The 21,555-nt window shown below is 59.3% G+C and overlaps 1 protein-coding gene across 3 annotated transcripts in view; it reads left to right on the top strand.

Annotated features, from left to right (window-relative positions):
• Nucleotides 1-21,555, top strand: part of SH3RF3 (SH3 domain containing ring finger 3) — a 117,035-nt gene that overhangs the window by 38,168 nt on the left and 57,312 nt on the right. For 2 of the 3 annotated variants that reach the window (XM_064481757.1, XM_064481756.1), the window contains exon 2: nt 18,715-18,969. The exons of the other annotated variant lie outside the window; for it this stretch is intronic. In XM_064481757.1, the coding sequence (XP_064337827.1) occupies nt 18,715-18,969 (255 nt within the window). The remainder of the gene's footprint in view (nt 1-18,714; nt 18,970-21,555) is intronic. 3 annotated transcript variants of the gene reach the window in all.

Genomic DNA, 21,555 nt, shown 5'->3' with positions numbered 1-21,555 from the left:
AAAGAAACAGACGTTTCTGGGTTTTGCATTCTGCTCAAGGGGGAGGGAAGCTGGTGGATTTTCAATGTTCTGCGTGCAGCTGCCCCCACCAGCCTTGGTTGGACGAGGCCCATCTGCTTAAAGGCGTGTGGGGCCACGTGTTCACTGCAAATGGTTGGGGGTACTTGCCACAGGGTCAGTGGGGGGCTCAGGAGGCCTTGGTGGTGGGGAGCCCCCCCCCACTGTGGACCCTGCACTTTGACAGGCCTGGCAGAGGACAAGCCCCCATCCCTGACGCTCATGGGCACACCTGTCAGCTCCCCCCACAAATCACCCTGGTCCCACTCTACTCACTGGCCTCCACGTCTTTTTTCCTGGACGCCAGCCTCCTCCTGACCCTCCTGCCTCTTCCCCTGCCCCACGTCCGCTGTCTTATTGCAGCCAGAGCTGTCTCTTAAAACACAAGTCAGCTCACCAGGTCCTGGACACAAACCTCCTGGGCCCCCGGTCACAGCCAGACAGATCAGGACCTGCCCTGCCCCACCCCCCACCACCGCGTCCCTCGCGCTCAGGGCGGTGCCCAGCCCAGCACGGGCGGTGCCCACCCACGGGGTAGCCCTGCTCCTCGGATGGGCCCTGCCCCTTTCCCTCCGTTACGTTCTCTGAGGACTTCTCACCATCACCCTTCTCTGTATTTTACTGTGTCTCTTGTCCTACTGAGGCCTGAGGTCCTGGAGACCAGGGGGGTTTTCCGTCTGGGCCCCACTGGGCCCACGTGGTCAGGAACGGGGCCTGCACAGAGTCCGCCCCACACCAGACTGCTGACCGTCAGGACCCAAGGAAGGTCTGCTGGCCTGTGGGGGCTCTGAGGGTAGGGGACACCCCGTGACTCCCCCTTAGGCCTTGGGCAGGAGGGCGGCCCTGGGGAGGCACCTCAGGGGAGGCCACAGGAACCATTGGGTCCCCAGCTCCTCTCTTGCCTACACTTGATGAATCTGAAACTGGTTCTGCCTGGAATATTCTAAATAATTGGGATTAAAAAATACAAAAGAAGCCTGAAGCAAGGCTTCTCTTTGCTCGCTTGCTCCGTTGTCAGCACCAGATGGAGGATGTGGCCATGGAGCAGGCTAATTTATTTATTGATTAAAATGCTTACAGAACCCAGCACGCACAGCCAGGCTGAACATTCAATTAAAAAGCCTGAAATGAAAGTTTGGAACCGCTGGATGACGGTAGGGCGTGCAGGGCCCCTCCACTCACTCTGCCTTTTCTCCACAACTTGGACCTGAAGCCCGTGGACCTCAGTACCGTCCTGAGCACAGGAGTAGGGGAGACGTGCCCTGTGTTTGCAGGACTAGGAAGAGCTTGGCTGTGGGCACAGAGGCAGGTGCCCACAGGAGGGGGATGGCGACCCCCAGGCCTCCAGGGAAGGACAAGAGTGTGGCCCCCACGCAGGTGCTCCAGGAGCCACGTCCCCTCCGTCAGCCCTCCCACCCCCTGCAGGGAGCAGACTCAGTCCAGAGAGCAGATGTCAGCAGGGCAGTGTCCTCTGCCTCGGGGATGAGAGTGTGACCCCAGACCCACAGCCCCCCGCCTTCCTGCAAAATTGGACAAGAGCCCTGGCTCTGCCCCGGCCCCCGGGGGTGCTGGCGGCCTGCTGACCCTGTGTCCATCTCAGCCTCCTCGCCATGAAAGCCCCTGGTTGGGTGACGCAGTAAGGCCGTGTGTGGGGTGCCCGGCACCCTGAATTCTCAGGGACTTACAGCTGCTGCCTCGGCCCGAGATGCTGGCCAGTCTGCAGTAGACCCTGAATCTGTCTAAAGACAACGGTAACTAAGCCGGAGGGGTCGTCCTGGTTCCTCTGCACGGGCCAGGCCGCAGGGCCGCACGGGAGCTCTGGCACCTGTGTGTGTGTGTGTGAGCACGGGTGTGAGCACGCCGCCCCTCCCTGACCCTGGGCTGCTGCTGCCCCCGCTCGCTCGGCCAGCGCCCAGGGGCAGCCCCCGGGAGGCCGGGGGAGGGCTGCAGCGGGGACTTCTGGACACTGCTGGACCCAGCGTCCCCCGCGTGGGCTGAGTAGGGCCACGCTGCTCACTGGCATCGCCTGGCGTGCAGCCGAGCATGCTGTTTCTGGAGGGGAGTGACCCTGCGCAGGCCTGACTGAGGCGTGTCTGCAGACGCAGCCTCCCCGGGGCACCTCTGTTTCCCTCTCAGAAGGTTTGACACACTCGGGCCAGACAGTGGGAGACTGAGTCCAGGGCCCCCAAAATGCTGCTCAGAGAGTGTTGCCCCTTCCAGCTCTCGGCCTCCCTGGCCGGGGGTCAGCCTGTCACTTGAGGACTTGAGCTCTTGATCCAGGTCCTGCCCAGAGGCTGCAGGGGTCTGGGTGTGTGGGTCCTGGTGACAGTGGGGCGTGCAGGCCTGCCTTGGGACCGCGGGGAGCCACGTGGCACAGAGGGTGCACTCCGTCCTGGGCAGGTTCTCCCTCTGCTGCTCGAGCTGCCCTTTCCACCACCAGGCTCGCGTGGAGACTCACGTCCTACTGACACTGAGCACGAGGGGGCTGGCTTTTCCCTGAAACGTCCCAGGCCTAGGACGCGGTGGTGATGCTTTTGGTGGTGGAGAGGGGCTCCTGCTCCGCCCTGAGCATCGGGGCAGAGCCCGCCTGGTGCCACATGTGAGACAGGTCGGGCCCCACCCATCCAGGGTACGTGGGGAAAGCAGAGCTGTGGTCAGGCTCGGGGCTGCCCACGCCGTCCAGGCAGTTGATGCATCCCCATCCTGGGGCTCTGAGTCCCCTCCCCCCAACCCCTGTGCGTGGTCCCAGCCAAGACTCGAAGGACAGGTACCTGGAGTTCTCGCCCTGTGGAACAGCTGACGTCTTGTGAGTTCCTGCTGTTGACAGCGGCCCTGCCCAGCGCAGGAAGGGATTTAAAGCAGCGAAAATTAGGTAACACTCAGTTTCTCAGTTGCAGAAGATGCTTTTCCAGTGCGTCAGAGCTGGTGACCGCTGTCCTGGATGGCACAGCGCAGACGCGGTCCAGCCCATCACCAGGAGCTCGGCCCAGGCCAGCCAGAGGGCTAGCCATCCTCTCCCTGTGCCCCAGGCCTGGCCGTCACCATCGGGTGGCCTTGGTGGGGCTGATTTTCGGAGAAGGGAGCAGCCGGGAGGCGACGGGCAGACACAGGCAAGGGGCCCAGCGGTCTCAGTCCTGCATCGTCAGTGTTGGGGACACGGGTGGGTGACGAGCACAGGGCCGCTCTGGGCTCAGTTGTCTGCCTGGGCACCCAGGGAGGGATTGGAGGCTCTGGGTCATGGAAGCATGTCTGTGGTGTGTAGATGGGGACTTTCCGCGTGTATTTCCTGGCTGTGTGATCAGCACAAGGCCCTTATTTCTCTCTTAGAGTGACCTGAGATAGAGACTTCCCCGCCCGTCCTGTTGTTCACCAGACAACACTCATCTTCAGTTTCCGTTGCTGAGACACCTGTTTGGAAATCAAACAGACAGAAGAACCTTTTCACAAATTGAACTTCGGTGCAGGCAAACTGATGTCGTCCTTAAATCTGTGTTGTGACAGATGCCACTGAAGACACCCTGCTGGGGTTGCGGGGCGGGGGGGCGCCCGGCAGGGGTGCGGGGCTCGGAGCTTCTCCACTCTGCGGCCCGTGCTCTGCGCTGCACCTGGAGCAGGTGCGTTTGTACTTCGGTTCAGGCTCTTCCTGAAAGTCGTGATGGTTGAAGGGTGACTTAGACCTGCTGAGAGACTGGTCTTCAGAAACTCCTCTCTGATTGAGGGACCCAGTGGTGTGTGTCTTTTTCTTTTCTGGTTTCACTTTGGAAACAGCTCTAATTTTACGTGATGAGCAAGGCGCATCAGGGAGAACCATGTGGCCGTTGGTGAACTTGCCCCATTTTTTGTTACCATTTTCAACTGTAGCTTCGAGGATGTTTCTCATTCTCTGCCCAGAGCTATACGAGCTTCCAGTAGGTGGGACGGAGTCACACGGACGTCAGAGCTGGTGTTTTCCATGAGTCTCGGCCACACTTTCCACGATGGAGAGTCCAGGCCATCTGTGGCGCTGACCTGGGCTCACGTGGCCGGTCCCGCAGGAGCTCAGCCAGGGAAATACTCGGGTCGGGGGTGGGGTAGGGAGGTGCCATCTGGTTCAGAAACCCGACGGCTGTCCAGAACTGGCATCCTGGTTACGTCAAAGCTCAAAATCTTCCAGAGAATCAGAGTTTAATAAATGAAGCACAGAGGCCTAATGGGCCAAGTGCATCACAGCTCAGGTCCGAGTTCTCTCCCTTTCCTGTGGGCAGAGCCCTCACTCAGTCAGCCTGCTCCTCTGTGTCGGAGTTCTGACAAGTTCAGTTCTTGGATTTTTATTATTTTTTATTGTGGTAAAATAAATAAAATATAAAATGTACCACTGTAACCATTTTCAGGTTTATGCCCCCAGTTTTGTGCAACCATCACCTCTGTCTGGGTCCAGAACCTTTCCATCGCCCAGAAGGGAACCCGTTCCCCACCCCGCCCCCAGCCCTGGCTCCCGCCTCCTACCTTCTGTCTCTGAGTTCAGCTTCTCTGGGGACCTCACGTAGGTGGCATCCTACAGGGCCTGGTCTGTCCCCGGTGCCAGCTTATCTGACACAGCACGATGTGTGCTGCTTTCATCTGCGATGCGGCTGTGTCAGGCTTTCCTTCTTTAAGGCTGACTGATACTCCCTGTGTTCATGCTCATCTTCTTCGTCCGTCCGTCCTCTGATGGCCCCTGGGCTGCTGTGAGCAGGGCTGCACTGCACTTCCTGCGTGGGGATTTGCTCAAATATCTGTTTCCGGTTCTTTGGGGTGTATTCTTGGGAGTGCGTTGTTGGGCCATGTGGTAACTGTGTTTTTCCTGTGATGAACCACCCACAGCTCTTGAGTTTTGTTTCCATCTCCGCTAAGGTGGAAGCAGGAGAGACTGATGGGTGGTCCGTCCGCAGCCTGGGAAGGGACGGTGACGGGTTGGCAACCATGTCTGCACCAGCATCGTTGACCTTGGCCTGATGTCAGGACCCGCCCTCCTCTGAACGAGGCCACACCTCACCCTGAACGTCTCGGGGGAGGGCCTGGCATCTCTGTTTCCTGCTGTTTGCTGTTAACACAGGCAGTCATGGAGCCGCCGGAGGTGGACCCACAGCTCAGGTTCTCAGGGCGGATGCGTGGGGCAGTGACGCTCACGTCAGGGGCCTGCCGGGCGCCGATGCTCCTGCACCCTCCCCCGCGCTCATCCGGTGGGCCTGTGATAACCTGGGAGATCAGTGTCTCCAGCACCACGTTTTGCAAAAGAGGAGACTGAAGCCCAGAGAGATTCTCCCTTAGCCCAAGGCCACACAGCGGTGAGTGGACGACTGGGCTCCAGCTGGCGTGCGGCTGCCCCTCCCTCGAGCTGAACGTGCACAGGAGGGTGAGGAGCACTCTGGAGTTTGGTGGGCAGAGAGCTCGAATCGCTGGCTGAAGCAGGGACAGCTTTCCCCGTGGTATTTGCCCTAAGAGCTGAGCAAGACTGGCGGTCTGCCTGTGGAGATGGCAGGTCTGTGCCCTCGCACAGGTGGCAGGGGAGCCAAGGGGACGGGCTGGGCCTTCTTGGCACGTGTGGGCTCGAGCAGGTGACGGCTCACCTGCAGCAGAGGGGTCTGGAGAGTAGTGGTGGGGAAGGCATGGGTGGGGAGGGGCTTGAGGCCTGTGTGCGGGCTGAGGTCCGGACTCTGCTCTGTTGGACGTGAGAGGGACTTTGGGAGGAGCAGAGCCCGGGGACCCCCTCCCCCAAGATAGCCAGAGAGGGAAGGGGCTGTGGGGAGGGCAGGGGTCCAGAGGAATGGGCAGTGTGGGTGTGGGACACCTAGGGGCAGAGAGTGGCGGGCCTGGGTGGTCACCCAGACATGGGCGGAGGCAGAGGCAGAGGAGGGGTCCAGGAGTTGGAGGTACCCCGGCGACCCTGGCCCACATATGTGATGCAGTCTGTTTGAGAACGTGGGGCTTGGAACACAGTTTAGGAGAATTATTTCCTGAAATGGTTGACTTGATAAATCCTCAGTCACCTTCCAGAGGCTCAGGATATGATGACAGTGGCAGGAGGGCAGAGACAGGGCCCCTGGGGAGGCGGCCCAGCGCTGGGTGGTCTGACCATGACCTCTCCTCCCTGCAGGAACAGGGTCCCCACCGTAGGTACAAAGCCATTCGCTCACTCACCGTACTGTCGGGGCACCTGGTGAGTCACGTCTCCCTGGTAGTTTACACGCATCTGCCACTCCGCGTCAGCCCGATGCTGTGTAAGTTTGTGAATGAACCCTTCTTTACACGCGTAATACGAGCTTGCTCCCCAATGAATCACCTGATGAGTGTTCATTAAAGGCAGTGACTTTCACCAGCCAGTTTCTTACTCTAAGTTCTTTCCCCGTTTTGGTTTTATTTGATGTGGGGTTAACTGTGCTGGCGTCAGCGCTGTCAGAAATCTTTGCAATTTGGACGGAAAACTCTGATACATTCTCATGAGATCTAATCTCAGACTAAAAATCCTTCAAACACATCTCAGAAGGTCCTGCTCTCCAGCATGACAGAGGGCAGGGGGCTGCCATCTCGGGGGCCAGGCGGGGAGGCAGAGAGTCAACCCCGAGTCCACAGCCTGTGTCGCGGTTCAGTCTTGGTGCTGGACAGTCCGCGGGGTTTGACACATACATGAGGACAAGCGTCCACTGCTACTGTGTCACACGGAGCTGCCCGCAGCCCCCAATCCTCGTGCTCCATCTGTTCACCCCTCCTCCCCCAGCTCTGCTACCACTGATCCTTTTTCCATCTTCATGGTTCTGTCTTTTCTGAATGCCCTACTGTTGGAGGCGCAGTCTGGGCTTCTCTGGCTGACTGAGTCATGTGCACTACGGCTCCTCCGTGTCTTCTCAGGCCCAAGCGTCACCCCGCTGTGTGGACCGGCCTCCGTTGGTTTATCCTGCTGAAGGTGCTTTTGTGAGTTGTGATTGTGATAAAGCTGTGGTGAACATCCGCGTGCGGGTTTCTGTGTGGACTTGGGTTTTCATCCTCCGTTTTTACGGTGTTGGGTTCATGAGGTCACAGCTGCACCCCCCAACTCGAATGACTTCCGTGGCAGGAGTGGCTCCTGGGGGCAGTTCTTGTTCAGGAGTTGACGGAGGTTCCAGAGAGGGTCTGGCCGTGGTCAGCACCCTTGACCAGCACTGGGAGTTGATCCCAGGAGAGACAGAGCAGAAGAGGAAGAGGCTGAGGCCTGGGGACTGCACCCCCCCCCCGCCACCGCACAGGTCAGAGGGCACTGTGCCAGCGGGGGGACTCAGTGCTGCCCTGACGCCCCGTCTAAGGTAGGACTTCCTGTGAATGGCTGTCCCCGGGAAGAGGGAGCTCCCTGTGTTGAAGGGACTTCAGATGCATAGTGTCAGTTACTGTTATTTTTATGTCACGGCGTTAAAATAAACGGGATGCCTGCCTTTCAGGAGGAATGTTTCACCAGCTGTAACTCCGCCTGTGCCTTCCTGGTGCCCTGGCGCTGGCCTGGCCTGGAGCCCCGTCTGTCTGGGTTTAGATTTCTCAGGGAGACACGGGGTCCCGCTCTGCCGCAGTGGAAAGGGGGAGACCTGCACATGAGGGAGGGGACGCTCTGCAGGGGCGCCCTGACCCCCACTGTCCCTCTGTCTCACTGCACCACGAGCAGCTGAATTTCCGATGCAGGAAAGCCCACTCCAGTGATGCTGAGAGCGGGGGCTGAAATCCCGGCCTAGTTTCACTTTAAGCAAAACATAAGCACTTGGCAGGTGCCAGGCCTGTGAGCTGTGCAGCACAGAGTCCCGTCAGGACGGAAGTGCAGCCCCGGTGTTCGGAGTGCTGCCGCGGGTCTGTTCCTCTGGCGAGCCGGCCACGCAGCCCCGGATGCCGAGCCCCCTGCCCTAGAGTCTGAGTCATAGGTGACCCCGCGCGGGGAATGACTGAGAGGACCGTGTGGGGCAGGTCAGGGCTGCTCTCAGCCTTGTTTGTCAGAGCGATTGTGTCCCAGTGCCCTGAGCTCTTCAGCCTGTGGAGTCAAGGCCATCAGACAACGGTTCACTTGTGTGCGGCCCTGTTTCAAACTCGGGCTGAATGTGACCAGGGAGGGAACCACATGGTGCCGACGCCGGCTGGTGAGGTCGAGGCCCCGGTGAGGTCAGTGTGGGTGCATCTGCCCTGCAGTTAGGGTTTGGAGATCGCCCCGGCGGCACACACATGCGGTGGGAGGCAGTGATGGCGCGTCGTCCTGGAGGCCCTGTCCCGGTGGCTTCCGTTCTGAATCTTCAGGGAGTTTCTGCTCTGAGCCTGGCCTGTGACCAGGCCCGGCGGGGGAGAGAGGGCTTAGTGCTGACTTGGATTTCAGTTGGCTGCCGCCTCCAGGGCTGGCTGGGACAGCGGGGAGAGCCGCACCTGGCAGCCCGTGGGGTCCCACAGGCGGCTGGCTGGGATGGCCCAGCAGGGCCTCTGCACCCCCACAAGTCAGTGACAGCCTCGGCCCGGCCTCTTTGAAAGGGAGCTGTTCTGCACCATCCGAACCACATGGCCATGGTCTCTAGGGTCTGAGTCCTTCAGACCTGAGGGCCAGCCCATCCCCCCAGCTCTGCCCCGACTTGTGCCTGATGGTCAAGCTGCTGCTTCTGCTCCCCCTGCTCTGCCTGGCAACCTCCTCCTCATCTTCTGAAGTCTGGACCGTCCCTACCCCATGAGGCCACCGTGACCCTCCTGGCTGTCTGCCCCGCGGGGCTTTTGTCTCAGTCCTGACTTCGTGAAGGTGCTGCGTCCTTCTCGGGTGGGGTTTTCTGAGGCTGGAAGGATGTGGCCGTGACCCAGGGTGTGTGCACAGGGTGAGGGTGACTGTTGTCTTGCCTGCGTGACTGTCCATGGGGGACTTGGGGGAACAGGAGGAGAGCCATCCGGGTCCCAATGCAGCTCCTGCTCCCCGCCCCCGTCTGGAGAGCAGGGTCCAGGCTCTTGGCCTGGGCTCCACCCCCCTAAGGCAGCCCAGGAGGCACCAGGGGTGACCACAAGGAGAAAAAGCCTCCTTCCCACTGAGAACAGCCGAGTGCGGGTTCCTTCCGCAGGGGTCAATCCGGTGGGACCCACGCTCGTTATCAGGGAGCCGTCCAGGCTCCTCCCACCCTGCCCAGCCCTCTGCTTCCATGGTCACCGGGCCCGTGTGAAGTTGCCTCTAACACGCAGTACTCGGGGCTGCCTTTCCTAAAACTCTCCTGTGGAACATCCGCACAGAGGCAGGTGCTTCCAGCGGCTGAGCCGTGTCCCGCGTGCTCTGCTGGACGTGTTTGGAGGGTGGGACGTCCAGCAGGTGACCAGCAGCCATGGACGGCGGGGCTAGACCCAGAGTCAGGTCCCAGCCCTGCTCCGCCGTCCGTGTGCCCTCTCTGAACCACACACTCGTGAAATGAGGGTAAGTTCGCATCTTGCAGTGTTTTAACCAGAATCAAGGCGCCCAGACGTGGCTGCGGGTGAGGACAAGTTACAGGAATGGGAGCCTGGTCACTCCCGATGAGCACCACCGAGGGAAGCACGGACGTGAAGGGCGCCGGGGCACGTCTGTCGAGGACTTCGCTGCTCCACGCACCCTCTTTGGTTATGCCAGCAGTAACGGAGCAAACCTGACAGCCTCCGGTTCACAGTAATTAGGCTGTTCTCATTGAAACACTGTCCCTTCTCTCTCGCCACTGAACTTAGTAAACTGGGAGAGGGGACGTGGCGTGCAAATTGCCTCTTCCTCCAGAACATCCTTCACTGCCAGAGCTGCCCGAATAGCAGCAGCTGAAGTAGAAATCTGTTGAGTCAGGGCACAGAGTTGTTGAATCTTGATTATCTGCTTATTGTATTTTAAAACTAGATTATGCTTTGCTTCCATTTAACAAAGGAAGGAAAGTGTCGTTGGTGGCATTTTTATTAAAATAGAGATGTAACTCACACTCTTCAGCGGCTGGATGGATCACAGGAGAGGAGACTGATCAGCAGAGGACGAAATCCTGCAGCGCCGGGATGAAACCCTCTGTGCAGCAGGGGTCTGGCGAACGTGAGTTCCTGGGTAGCGACGTCAGCCCTGGTCCCCGCCCTGCAGCGTGGGGATAGGCAGGTTTTGGGAGGGGAGAGGGCGAGGGTCTACTTCCAGTTGCCCACATGAACCCTGGACGACGTGGAAGGGAGCCCATCCACATGTGACATCAGAGGCCGGCCACCGAAGCCCACAGTTCTGACCAGACTCCAGGGGTTCCCCTGGTGTGGCCAGGACTTGGGGACTGTGTGACGTGGGCATGGGACCATCTCCTGCAGGTTGGAGCTCAGAATATGGTCAGTCCTGATCATTCAGAACCAATGCAAACACCACATTTCAAGGAGTGGATGACTCTTAAAAAAAATCACCTTGACAACTGGCAGACATAGCAAGGAGATGGGGGGGGGAGGGGGGGCACAGCCAGCCAGCCAGGGCACCTAGCACTGCTTCTAACACCCTGGAACCCCCTTCTCCTGGGTGACAGAACCTTGTGTCCCTGGCACCTGCTGAAGTCCTGAGTCCGGACCTGCGGGAGACCCTGGGGTCTGGGAGCAGCCAGGCTGGGCAGAGGCCGTGCCAGGCTTGTGACAGGAGCCCAGGGCACCGAGAGGAGCGGTCCTTTGCCCCGTGTCTTTGACGTGAGCTGAAGTCAGCCAAGAGACTCGTCAGCCCCGAGGAGGCTCGGATTTCCGCTCAGGGCCGTGCATGGTCTCCCGGTGGGGACCTGTGCTGTGTAGCAGTGTGTGCTGATTTTTGAGAGCTGCTGCAAGAATAAATTTGCTGAATGAATAAACCTGCAGCAGCTGCCAGTCAGACATGAAAGGACAGCCTGGTGCGAAATAACCTTTAAAAGGCACTGAGTGCAAAGGGGGTCCGTGGAAGGGATTTCCAGTCCATCAGGGAGAGACAGCAGCTCAGGCTCCGGCTCTCGGCAGACAAGGGTTCCAGTGAGGCCCCTCCCAGCTTGGCCGGCGCTTCTGGGGTCTGCGTGCTCACGCATCCGGATTGGGGCAGACAGCCTCCCACCATCAGTTAAGGCTGCGCACACAGACCTTGTGATGTTAACACGGGGCCCAGAGGGGGCTGCTCCTTGGCTGGACTGGGTTTAACGAGCAGGCAGGCGTCATGAAGAGCTCAGTGCAGCTGTCAGTGCTGCAGAGGATTTTCTCAGACTGTGTCTGTGTCTCTATCGTCCTGCCCCCGAGGCGGTTCCATTAAACTGTCACAGCATGGCCGTTCTCATCCCCAGACCTCATGAGAACCAGGGAGACTCACAGTCACTGCAGGGCAGGGGTGCGACAGCGCCTCGTGTGGGCATGAAGTCAGACGCGAGCTCCCAGGCGCTCCTCTGCCCTCGGCTGGGGTGGTGAGCGAGGCCTTCCCTCGGACATTGAGTTGTGGCTGTGCCACACTTCCCGGTCCCAGCCGGCCTGACCTGTCCTCTTGGGTTTGGTCAGATGCCCCCGGGGCGAGCAGCCTGGACTGCTTCCCACATTTCTCCAGGGGAGACTTACCTCTTTATGTTGAGTTGCTCTCGTTCAGAAAGCCGCCCCCCTCCTGCTTCACTGCTTCAATGGTGTCTCTCCACATCCGTTTGCTCACCCCCACTCGGTGCCCCAGCGTCCAGGCTGGGTCACTGGCTCAGTCAGTCCACCCTGGAGGCTCCTGGGAGAGATAAGCTCTGGGGAAAGGCTCTGCTTGGAGGGCAGGGCCCTGCGAGGCCTGCATGGTCGGTGGGTCAGCAAATGAGGGTGTGGCATGTGTTAGCGGCCACTACACACTCAGCAGATGAATGACTACTACTGACAGTTCTTTAAAGTTTCCCGTTTGCGGCTCCCAGCCCTCCCTGCGGCCTCATGGTGATCTGGACCTGAAGGACTTGGCCCGCCCAGCAGCACTGGGCCGGAACCCCTCGCGCTCCTTCTGGGGGGGAGCCCGTCTGCACTGAGCTGCAGCAGCCCAGGCTGGTGACCTCCCGCTCCGGCCACGGTGAGAAGGCAGCGTGATTTCTGCCGATCTCCCGAGTGCTGCCGTCTGGCCTGAGTGTCGGCCAAGTCTGACTGCAGCAGCAGCAGCAGAAGGTCTTCACCCAAGAGGGCTTCAGCCTGGAGCCTCTCTCAGGCCTGCCTGAGGCCCCCCGGGCAGGTCTTCGTGGCCTCTCTGGGCTCCGGGAGGGGCAGCCAACGGCCTGCTGTGTCCCTGTGCTGCCATGGCCGTCTTACAAGAGCACATACCCTAGAAAGCAGATTCCAGTCTCACGGCAGGTGTTACAAAGGCTGAGACCCCGGCCGGGGCTGCCTCCCTCTCGCCGGCAGCTCAGCTCTGACAGAGGGCAGCTCCTCTAGCAGGTGTGGCAGGAAGTTTCTTAATGCTGCCTCTGACCCTGCCGCTCCCAAGACCGTGAGGGACCGAGGGCAGGACCTCCCCGCCTCTGCCGAACACAGGGCCCCAAGCTCCCGCTGCGCAGGCCCTCCTGGATGGAGACTTCACGCCTTTGTTGGGCTGGGATGCCCTTCTTGGCTCTCTCCACCCTGCTGAGCAGACTGGGCTGCCCGTGGTGGGCAGCACCTGCTCTGACCTGCCGGCGGGAGGTGGGGGCGATGGTGTCTCTGCTGAGCGATTCTTACGGACTCCTGGGGGGTCAGTAGGCATCCGCTCAGTGCCGGTGTGCGCCATGAGGAATATCACACTTTTGAATGTATGGGGTTGGTTAATCGTGTCCTTAACAAATGTACTGAAGCATTTCCTGCTGCACATAATAAATGATCAGAAACCAGTGAGTTCCTTTGAGCTTTCTGATGGGGGCGTGAACAGTGAAGCCAGGCCTTGGCATGAGAGCGAGCGGGAGGCACTTCCCTCTCTGGCCGCATCTGCAGTGGGATCGGGCTGAGGGCGGCCTGGGCCTCTGCAAGGTGAGCACAGCCAAGCCTGGGCAGCTGGAGTGGCCGCCTCCGCTGGGTCTGGTTCTGGCAGGTGCGCTGCAGGAAGCAGCCCTGGCCCTGGCCAGACATCTCCAAGACGGCTCACAAAGTCACTGAGCGTGAAGGCAAGGAGAATTCTCCTCCAAACTGGGTGAGTGCAAACACAGGCCTGGACTCTCCTGGCCTAACGGGCAACAGCCCCCCTTCCCTTTCCCTTCCCCAGGAAATGGATAATTATCAGAGCTCCATCCGGGCCCCTCCCTCTGCTCTAGGTGGTTAAGAGCTGGAAGGTGGCCCCTCTTACGGGCCCCATGACATTCAGGAGCTAACCTGCCTCTTAATCTTTGTCACTTACGGCGTCGCAGGGTTCCTACTTCACAGGGTTCCTGTGAGCAGTAATCGAGATACCCGCAGTGTGTGGCTCAGAGTAGCAGCACGTGAACGGTCGTGTTCTTGTTTTCAGGAGCATGGTGGTGGGTGTGTGCACAGGCTCGGAAGGCAGGCTGCCTGCCACTCGCACCAGCTCTGGGACTTGGGCAGGTTACCGAACACCATCGTGCCTCACTTCTCTGCCTGCAGTGTCCATCACATAAGGCCGGCCTCTCTGGATTGCTGTGAGCGCCCAGGGGGTCACATAAGGAGAGTGCAGGACGCACCTGGGGTGCTCAGGAGAGAGCAGCCAGTCCTTCTGACGCTGGGGCGACAGTGACTAAGGGTGACGAATGTCCTTTGGAAGCAAAGGGTGAGCCCTCCTGGAACCCTGCGTCGGCGCGCACGGAGATGCAAGAGGGGAGACAGGGTGTCTCCCAAGGGTTGCACTTCTCTGATTTTACTTCCATCCACTGTGACCTTGATCCAGCCTGCGTAGGTGCCGGGCCGGGTGGTGTCTGCACGGTGTCCACCTGGCCTTTACTTCCCGTGGAGAGCTGGGTTTGCCATTGGCCATTTTCTGTACTTAGATGTGTCTGCCTTGTCCAAGAGCGTCCAAGCTTCTGGAATGTTTGTTTGCCTCAGCAAACAGCCTATGAGAATCGAATCGTTTTATAGAGGCTTTTTCATTAGGAGACCAAAAGCTTGCTACGTATCATCGGTTTTATTCTCCTGACATTCCCAGGAAATATGGAAGGACAGAGTTGATTGTCTCCAGCGAGTGGGAGGACTGGTGCTCTGAGGAGAGGCCAGCCCCCAACTGGGGCTGCCCAGAGAACCGCTGCTCTGACACGTGGCTGGCGGGGCCGCTCGTGAGTGTCACACACACCTGTTACAGAGACAGAGCCGCAGCCCCGTGTCCCTGCATTGCGGGAGACTGTGCCCGCCTGACCTGGTCTCTGCTCACCTAGACCTTCTATTCAGGGCTTGGCAGGCATCTTGGGAAGGGCCGGACAGTAGGTGTTTTTGGCGTTGTGGCCCACATGGGCGCCACTGCAGCTCCTCAGCTCTGCTGCTCTGCAGGACGAGGCTGCATCTCCAGGAGGCTCAGCTGACTGAACGGGGGCAGGACAGAGCTCCCCAGCACCTGACAGAACATCCACGCCGCTCCACTGTCCTCGCTGACTGAGCAGGGAACAGGGCACGCGGTGGGCAGGCTGTCTGGGGGTCGCGCTGGGCACTGCATGTGCAGGCGCACTGTCCACACACACCCTGTTCTGGATGGGCTACTGGAGACGGCGCAGGAGGCTGTTAGCCTCTGTCTGCAGACCCACACCCACAGGACTTAAATGACCCACGTCAAACCACCTGCCCCAGGGTTCGACGCCTGCAGGCAGTTCTGACGCCCTCATGTCTTCACACGGGTCAGATTTCTGTTGTTAATGAGACCTTAGCGAGGACCCTTCACCTGGGTTGGGTTGGTAGGTGGTGAAGTTCGGTTCCGAGTGTGGCAGGGACCCCGGGGCACGTGGGGCTGTGGAGGCGGCGGCAGGCAGAAGTGCAAGCCAGGCCGCAGGCCCTGAGAACCGATGGTGTCGGAGGAGTGGGGGTGGCTCCGAAGCAGAGGCAGCCATGCTTAAACCCCGCTTCCCCTGTCAGTGTGGGGTGGGGGTAGCCCCACCACCTTCCAGCAGAATCCCAGGAACATCAGTGAGTCTCCCGCCGAGAGAGTGGAGCGGCGAACTTGAGAAGAGTGCCTTTGACAAAGTCTGGGAAAACTTAAAAAAAAGGAAAAAAAAAAAAGGTACATTTACTCTTTAATCCTTCTTAATCTTGGTGAAACACGAGACTCAGCCAAAGGCAGCTTCTACCCTCACAGTCACATCACACGACAGGACTTGGCAGTGTCCTCGCCCCCCTGCATGGGGACACACCGTGCACCTGTGGGCAGTAGCGTGTTTCCATGACCTTCTCAGTGAGAGATGTTCTGCTCCTCACAGCACAGGGCCTGGTGCAGGACCTGGTGTATCATAAATTCTTAGAGAAACAGGTGTCCAAATATGAGGCAGAAAAAAACCCATCAGAACAAAAGAATGAAAGAAAAACCAGGACCTAAATGTAGCTTTTAATGAGAAAAAGGGAAGAAGGAACTTGAAATAGAACACCAATGGTAAACGTGGAGTGTGAGATACTGACAGCTCCGCTGCAGATGAAGTTCATAAACTAGAAGACAGGCCGCATTCTGGTTAAACACATGATTAACACATGCCTTTTCAGGTAATTCTAAACTTGAAGAATGTCCTCGTTAGAAGAAAAGCACGTGTGTGGCAACTTTCACAGCAATGTTAGGATAAGTGCTTTGGTTTGAAAACTGTCTATGATTAAAGAAATGGTAAATCATACCTCAGATCCCCCAAGTTAGTCAGAATGTTGGCTAAGCTGCTAATGATGTTGCGGAAAAATGTGTTACAGCTCCGTTGTGACAGCAACCTGAGTCCGCTCAGCAGTCGTAGGGTTTATTACGCCAGCGGCCCCGACGAGTTAACACTTCAAGCTCTGGACCCCGTTTGTAGGGTTACACAGGCCTTTTATAGGCTGCCAGTTTTACACTTTGCAACGTCATATGCTAATAGAGTATAACAGAAGTTGGCCAACCAGGAACAAGCTTTGTAGAAATAGACCAATCAGGAGTGAGCTCCATGCAAAGGAAGTACTACAAATGGACCAATCAGAAGTTAGGGAAGTGGACCAATCAGAAGTGAGAGTAATAACCAATCAGAAGTAAAGGAAATAACCAATTAGAAGTGAGCTCAGGGAACCAATAGAATTCTAGGTGTAAGTTAGCCACTTCAGAGGCAAAAAGTGAGATAGAGGCTCTGGGCCAGGGAACGGGACGGTGCTGGGAGGAGAGTAGTGGCCCTGCCTAGGGGTCCTGCAGGTCTTTTTATGGGGCTTCCCGCCTCAATGAGAAGATCCGAAAACGCAGCGGCTCCATCAGGATAAAATACAGCTTTTTCACATGACATGCAGGCTCTTTTCCACAAGGTCATCTGAGGACCCAGGTCCTTCCCTCCTTTGCTCAGAGTGTAATCCTTGTGGAAAAATCTGCCCCTATCATGCTGTTCAGGGCATGGGAGGGGAGTTACAAGAAATGGAATTTCCTTCTAAATGTCATTACAAAACACAGCCCAGAATTGGCACGAGGCCCTCTTGCTTGCCTGCATTGACTGGGATTTTGACACATGGCCAAGGCCCTTGTGAGCAAGGCTGGGAGGTGAAGTTGTTAGCTGCTGAGCTTGGCCGCAGTTGAAACTTGGAAGCTTCTCCCCTGCAGGAGGAGCTGGTGGACTCTGGGGATGACGGGCTGTCTCTGCTGCCGTCTCAGCCCTTTCTTTGCTTGACTGCGCTGGGCGCTCTCCCCAGGGGGCTGCTCACCGTCTGGGGAACTCCCCGGGATGTTTCTCCCCCATGAGGCAGGCCCAGTGTCTCCAGCTCCAAGCCTTCACTCAGCCTGGCTCCTGTTTGAGCGATCACAGATTTCCAGCCCTCTGGGCCCAGGATACAATAGGATCTGGGGCTACATGGACCATGGACCTCCCATCCTGGGAACAGTCCTTCCAGCGCGAGGCCCTTGGCCAGGCCCTAAGCCAGCGACTGGCGTGGCGGCCCACGCAGTCATCCATTCGGTAGGTGTTTCGAGCATGTAATCTGCCCAGGCCAGGGTCGGAAACGCAACATCCAGCAAAAGCAGGCCAGTGTCTGTGCAGGGGGCAGGGAGTCTACAGGGAGCTCCACAGGCAGCACGTGCTACCTGGGGAGCACCGAGTAAGGAGAACCGGTGAGTCCTCTGTCCATGCTCTTCGCCCAGCCTTCTAGGGGTCGGGCAGTGAGGCCTGGTCGCGGGGAAGGCACCCGGGAGCCTGGTGGGCAGCCCAGTGCACGCAGTGCATTTGTGAAGCTGGCCTACACGTCGACTGGGAGGTGATGGAGATGGGGCTGAGGTGCTGGCAGGGGGTCCCGGCGCTCCACGAGTAGGAGGTTGCCCTGGCAAGAATGTGCAACGTCTGAGTCATGCACCGTGAGGTTGACATTGTCTTAATTATTACTAGTGCCCTGCAGGGCCCTGTGTTAATTATCCCACAGCATCCCTGTGTGTTTCCGTTTTGTCTCCCTTTTATTTCTTCTCCTGAACGTCATGAGCCTGCAGAGTGGGGCTCAGCGCAACATTTGACTCAGCAGTCCCTGCAAGGGGCGCACGCACAGTGAGCGCTCAGAGGACAGGCAGGGCCCCGCAGGCCTCCTGGGCTGGGCTGGGGACTGGGGTCAGGGGTCCTCTGACTGCTGCTGTATCATCCCAGGGGGGTCTTTCCCCGTAAGAGTGTTCGCCTGCCCTGGGCCCTCATCATGGACTAGTTAATCTCATAAAGGGCTTGAAGATGAAAGGGTGGAGGTGCTGAGAGACACTGGCTCTGGGCGTTTCCTGGCAGTGAGATCCGGGTTCTCATGGCAGCTGCCCTCTCGGTGTCGTCTTTGCCCCCAGAATTGCGTCTTGGGTCGTAGAGGTTACTGCCCTCTCGGTTTTGCTCTGTGAGCAGCTGATGGTGGAGGTCTGGGGAGGGATTCGTGAGCTGGGTGTACCCCGCTCTCCTGGCCCTGTTCCCCGTTCCCTCCTCTCGTCTCCTCCTTGTCCACCGAAGGGAGCAGACAAGCGTGGCTGCCTCCCAGATGTGGCTGGAGCCAGTGAGGTTGGTTGCTTGCTCCCAGCCCTGCACTTGGACCTTGGGGTCAGGCTCTGACCTCGGGGTCGGGGCCTGGCCACCCACTCGGTCCACCCCTGCCTGTGCTCAGAAGGCGTCTGTCCCCTCTCCAGGCTGGAACTCGTGGGAGCTGGGGATGGCCTTTTCCCGGACCTCTGGGGGTGGGTTTACAGCGGTTGCCACTTCCCCACTGCCGTGCCCCAGGCCCCGTCTCAGAAATAACCTGAGCACACGGAATTAATGGGCACATCTCAGGCCCCTGCCATGTCAAGGGGTGGTTGGGCAAGCACCTAGCACTCTCTTCTGGGGCCTCGATGTAACAGTGGCCATGCGGTCGGGGGACTGATGGACCAGAGGGTCCTGGGAGATGGGAGAGCGTGGGCCGTGGGCCGTGGTGGGAGGGGTGAGGGCAGGCGGCAGGGGTGGTGGTCTAGGGGAGTTACCGTGGTGGGCCCCTCTGCAGTGCCCTCCTCCCGCAGGGCTGTGGCCCTGTGTTCCTGTGACGGGCCCCCTCCTGGGGTCTCAGACACGGGCCCGCGGTCCGGGCGCCAGGCAGGCCAGGTGGGCAGCCGCTGAGTAACCAGTCGTGTTCTGCTTTCAGAGCCTTCCCCAGCCGCCCTCCGGCAAAGTCCCGCACAGTCACGAGGGGAAGGAGCCCGGGGACCTCAGGTTCAGCAAGGGGGACGTCATTGTCCTGCGGCACCGGGTGGATGAGCACTGGTACCATGGCTTCCTGCCCACCAGCTACGTCCCAGGCCTGCGGCCCCTGCCCCAGGCCCCACCCCAGGGCAAAGCGCTCTATGATTTCGAGATGAAAGACAGAGACCAGGACAAGGACTGTCTGACCTTCAGCAAGGTAAGGTGGGCTCCAAAGCAGCCATCCCCCCACCGCAGCCCAGCCGGGAGCCTGGGCCTCGCAGTCCCAGCAGATGTGACTCCCAGCCCTCCCTGAGCCTCCTCAGGGGACAGCAGTGGTTTCTTCTTCCTGAGGGTCGGCTGGGTGGAAGGAGAGGGCACACAGCCAGCCAGACGCCTGCTGGTAACAGGGACAGGACCCTCGTTACCTGAGTCACAGTGTGTCCAGGGCTCGTGGGCCCTGGGAGGGGGCTCTCTGGGGAAACTGCGGCAGCGACCCCCGTCAGGTCCTGGGGTGGGAGCTGGGCCCGGAAGCCAGCCTGTCATGGTCCCTCCTGGAGAGCACAGGGGTGGACACTTGTGCTTGGGTCATTCAAAGTGGCCAGTGAGGCCACGGGACCTGGTTAGTGAGAAACCAGTAGCATTTACTGCGTGCTTGTCCTGGGGGTGCGTCAGGTGGAGGGGCCTGGTTTCTGGCCTCCCGGCCTCAGGGACGTAAAGTGCAGAGGGGACAGAGGTGAACGTCCCTCCTCCCTGGCTTCCCCACCTCCTCCTGCTCCCCAGGCTTCTGCCTGGCAGCAGCCATGAAGTTACCTTCATTGATTAGTTAATTGCCTCTAGGACCACCAGGGTCCCCAGGGAGAGGTGGGAGCCTGTCTGCCCGCTGTCAAAGCTCTAAGAGGCTGTGTTGCCACCTGAGGCTCGTTGGGCCCCGCCCTCCCCCACCTCCCAGTCCTGTCTCCTCCCCCTCTCCCTGGCTCCCATCTCCCTGCCTCTCAGGCGGGTGGGCACGCGGGTGTAAACAGAGCTGGACTCCAGCTCCATCTCCGACTTTAGAGCCCACGGCAGCTCATCGTGCTTCTCCCCGTCTGCTCAGAGCAGAACTTGGCTGTGAGTCCCCAGCACTCCGCTTTGAGCAAAACTGGCTGGTTCTGTGCAGGCCGCGCCAGCTGCCGTTTGTGTCTTGTTCCCATTGTTCAGCCTGACGGTGAATAGTCTGTTTTCACTCAGGGATTCAGCTCTTTCCTCCTTCCTTCCATCAAGGGGTTCTGGTGATAATTCCCATTGTCATCTGGCCCTGCAGCTCCCTGAAGCAGCACCAGCCTCCCTCTCCCTCCCTCCCCACTCCCCCCCCCCCCCCCCGACAGGAGGCCCTCATGCTCACTTCTCCGCCCAGCCCCCCGAGAGACCCCTGGGCCCTGGCGCTCTGTGCTATCACTTGGGACCAAGAGCAGAAACTCCCACTGCCCCTTGGGGTCTGGTCAGGCCCTTGTAAGGAGACAGACCTGTCATGGGTCCAGGCACAGACGCAGGGCGCTCCTCACAGCCTTCATGGCAGGAGAGCTCACCGAGCAGGCAGCTGGCCGCAGAGCCAGGGCCTCCAGTGTCTCCTGGCAAAGCCTCCCTCCCTTCACCGCCATCACCTGCTCCACGTATGAGCCTCTGCTTGGGACTCTCATCGCTGGGGTGAAGAACAGAGCCCACTGGACAAGAGGACAGAGGGGCATGTGTCCACTTGTCAACCAAACGTGCCGGCCTGACCCTGCCCGGGCGCCTGACGCCTGGCGGGAGAGATGGGGACACAAGTCCAGGGTCATGTGTCTGGAGGACAGTTCCCGAGCATGAAGGGCTTGCGGGTCTCCCGGGGGCAGACAGGGGTCTCGTAAGCACTGCACAGTCACATGGTGTTTAATGTCTGGTATTTCCAAAGAAGTCTTAAAGCCGCCTTCGTGGGAAAAGCGGGAACTCGTCCTGTGGTGGCACCACTTGAGCTCTGCATCCTGCGGGTCTGGGTCCTGGCACCCGGCGGTGATGGGGGCGACCCCGTGGGCGGGGCGGGGGTGTGGCCAGGAGGGGCAGACTTGGCAGCTCCTCCATTGGCGCCCGGTGCGGGCGAGGGTGCGGGGCGGTGCGCGGACCTCAGGCCACTCTTCCAGGGCTTTCTTTCCTTCAATCCGTGGATGAACGTGGGGAGTTGGAGACCCCTGGGTGAGACTTCGGTGGGGACGGTGCTGTGACTCCCCCACATGTTCCCTGCCTTGCTCACCCAGGCTTTATACCAGCACCCCCTGGGCCCCCTGCTCAGATGAGGGCACAGCTCCCGCACCCAGGCACCTGCTCTTTCTCATCTCTCACCCCCAGATGCCTCCAGACAGCCTCCAAGGGGCATGAGCGAGGCCTCCTGGCTCTCCTGGCGGGTTTGCTGCCCGCGGGGCCGCTGAGGTTTCCCTCCGCGTGCTGGAACGCTGCTTCTGACAGCCTGTCACCTGAAGTGGCCACGTGGTTCAGGCAGCTCGGTTTTGCTTCCAGGGAATGTTTTGTTGTTCGGATATGTCCGTTCTGGCCTCAGCAAGGAAAGAGGGGGCGTCTCAAGTCCATGGAGGATGCCTGTACCTTTAAAGAGCCTTGCTGTGATGGGATCGATTCGGTTTAAGACAGCACGAGGCATGAGCACCAAGGCAAGGCTCGCCCTTAGTGGCAGCTTCCGAACAGTCCTATTAAACTGCGTTGATTGAAGCCACTCGAAAACCAGTCTTCGTTTCGTTTAGGAGGAGAAAGAATAGTTGCTTCTTGTAAAGCAGCTATA

The sequence above is a fragment of the Camelus dromedarius genome, chromosome 33, assembly GCF_036321535.1.
Source record: "Camelus dromedarius isolate mCamDro1 chromosome 33, mCamDro1.pat, whole genome shotgun sequence".
NCBI lineage: Eukaryota > Metazoa > Chordata > Mammalia > Artiodactyla > Camelidae > Camelus > Camelus dromedarius.
Note: the sequence above shows the minus strand (reverse complement) of the source record. Positions and strands in the feature narration are given on the sequence as shown.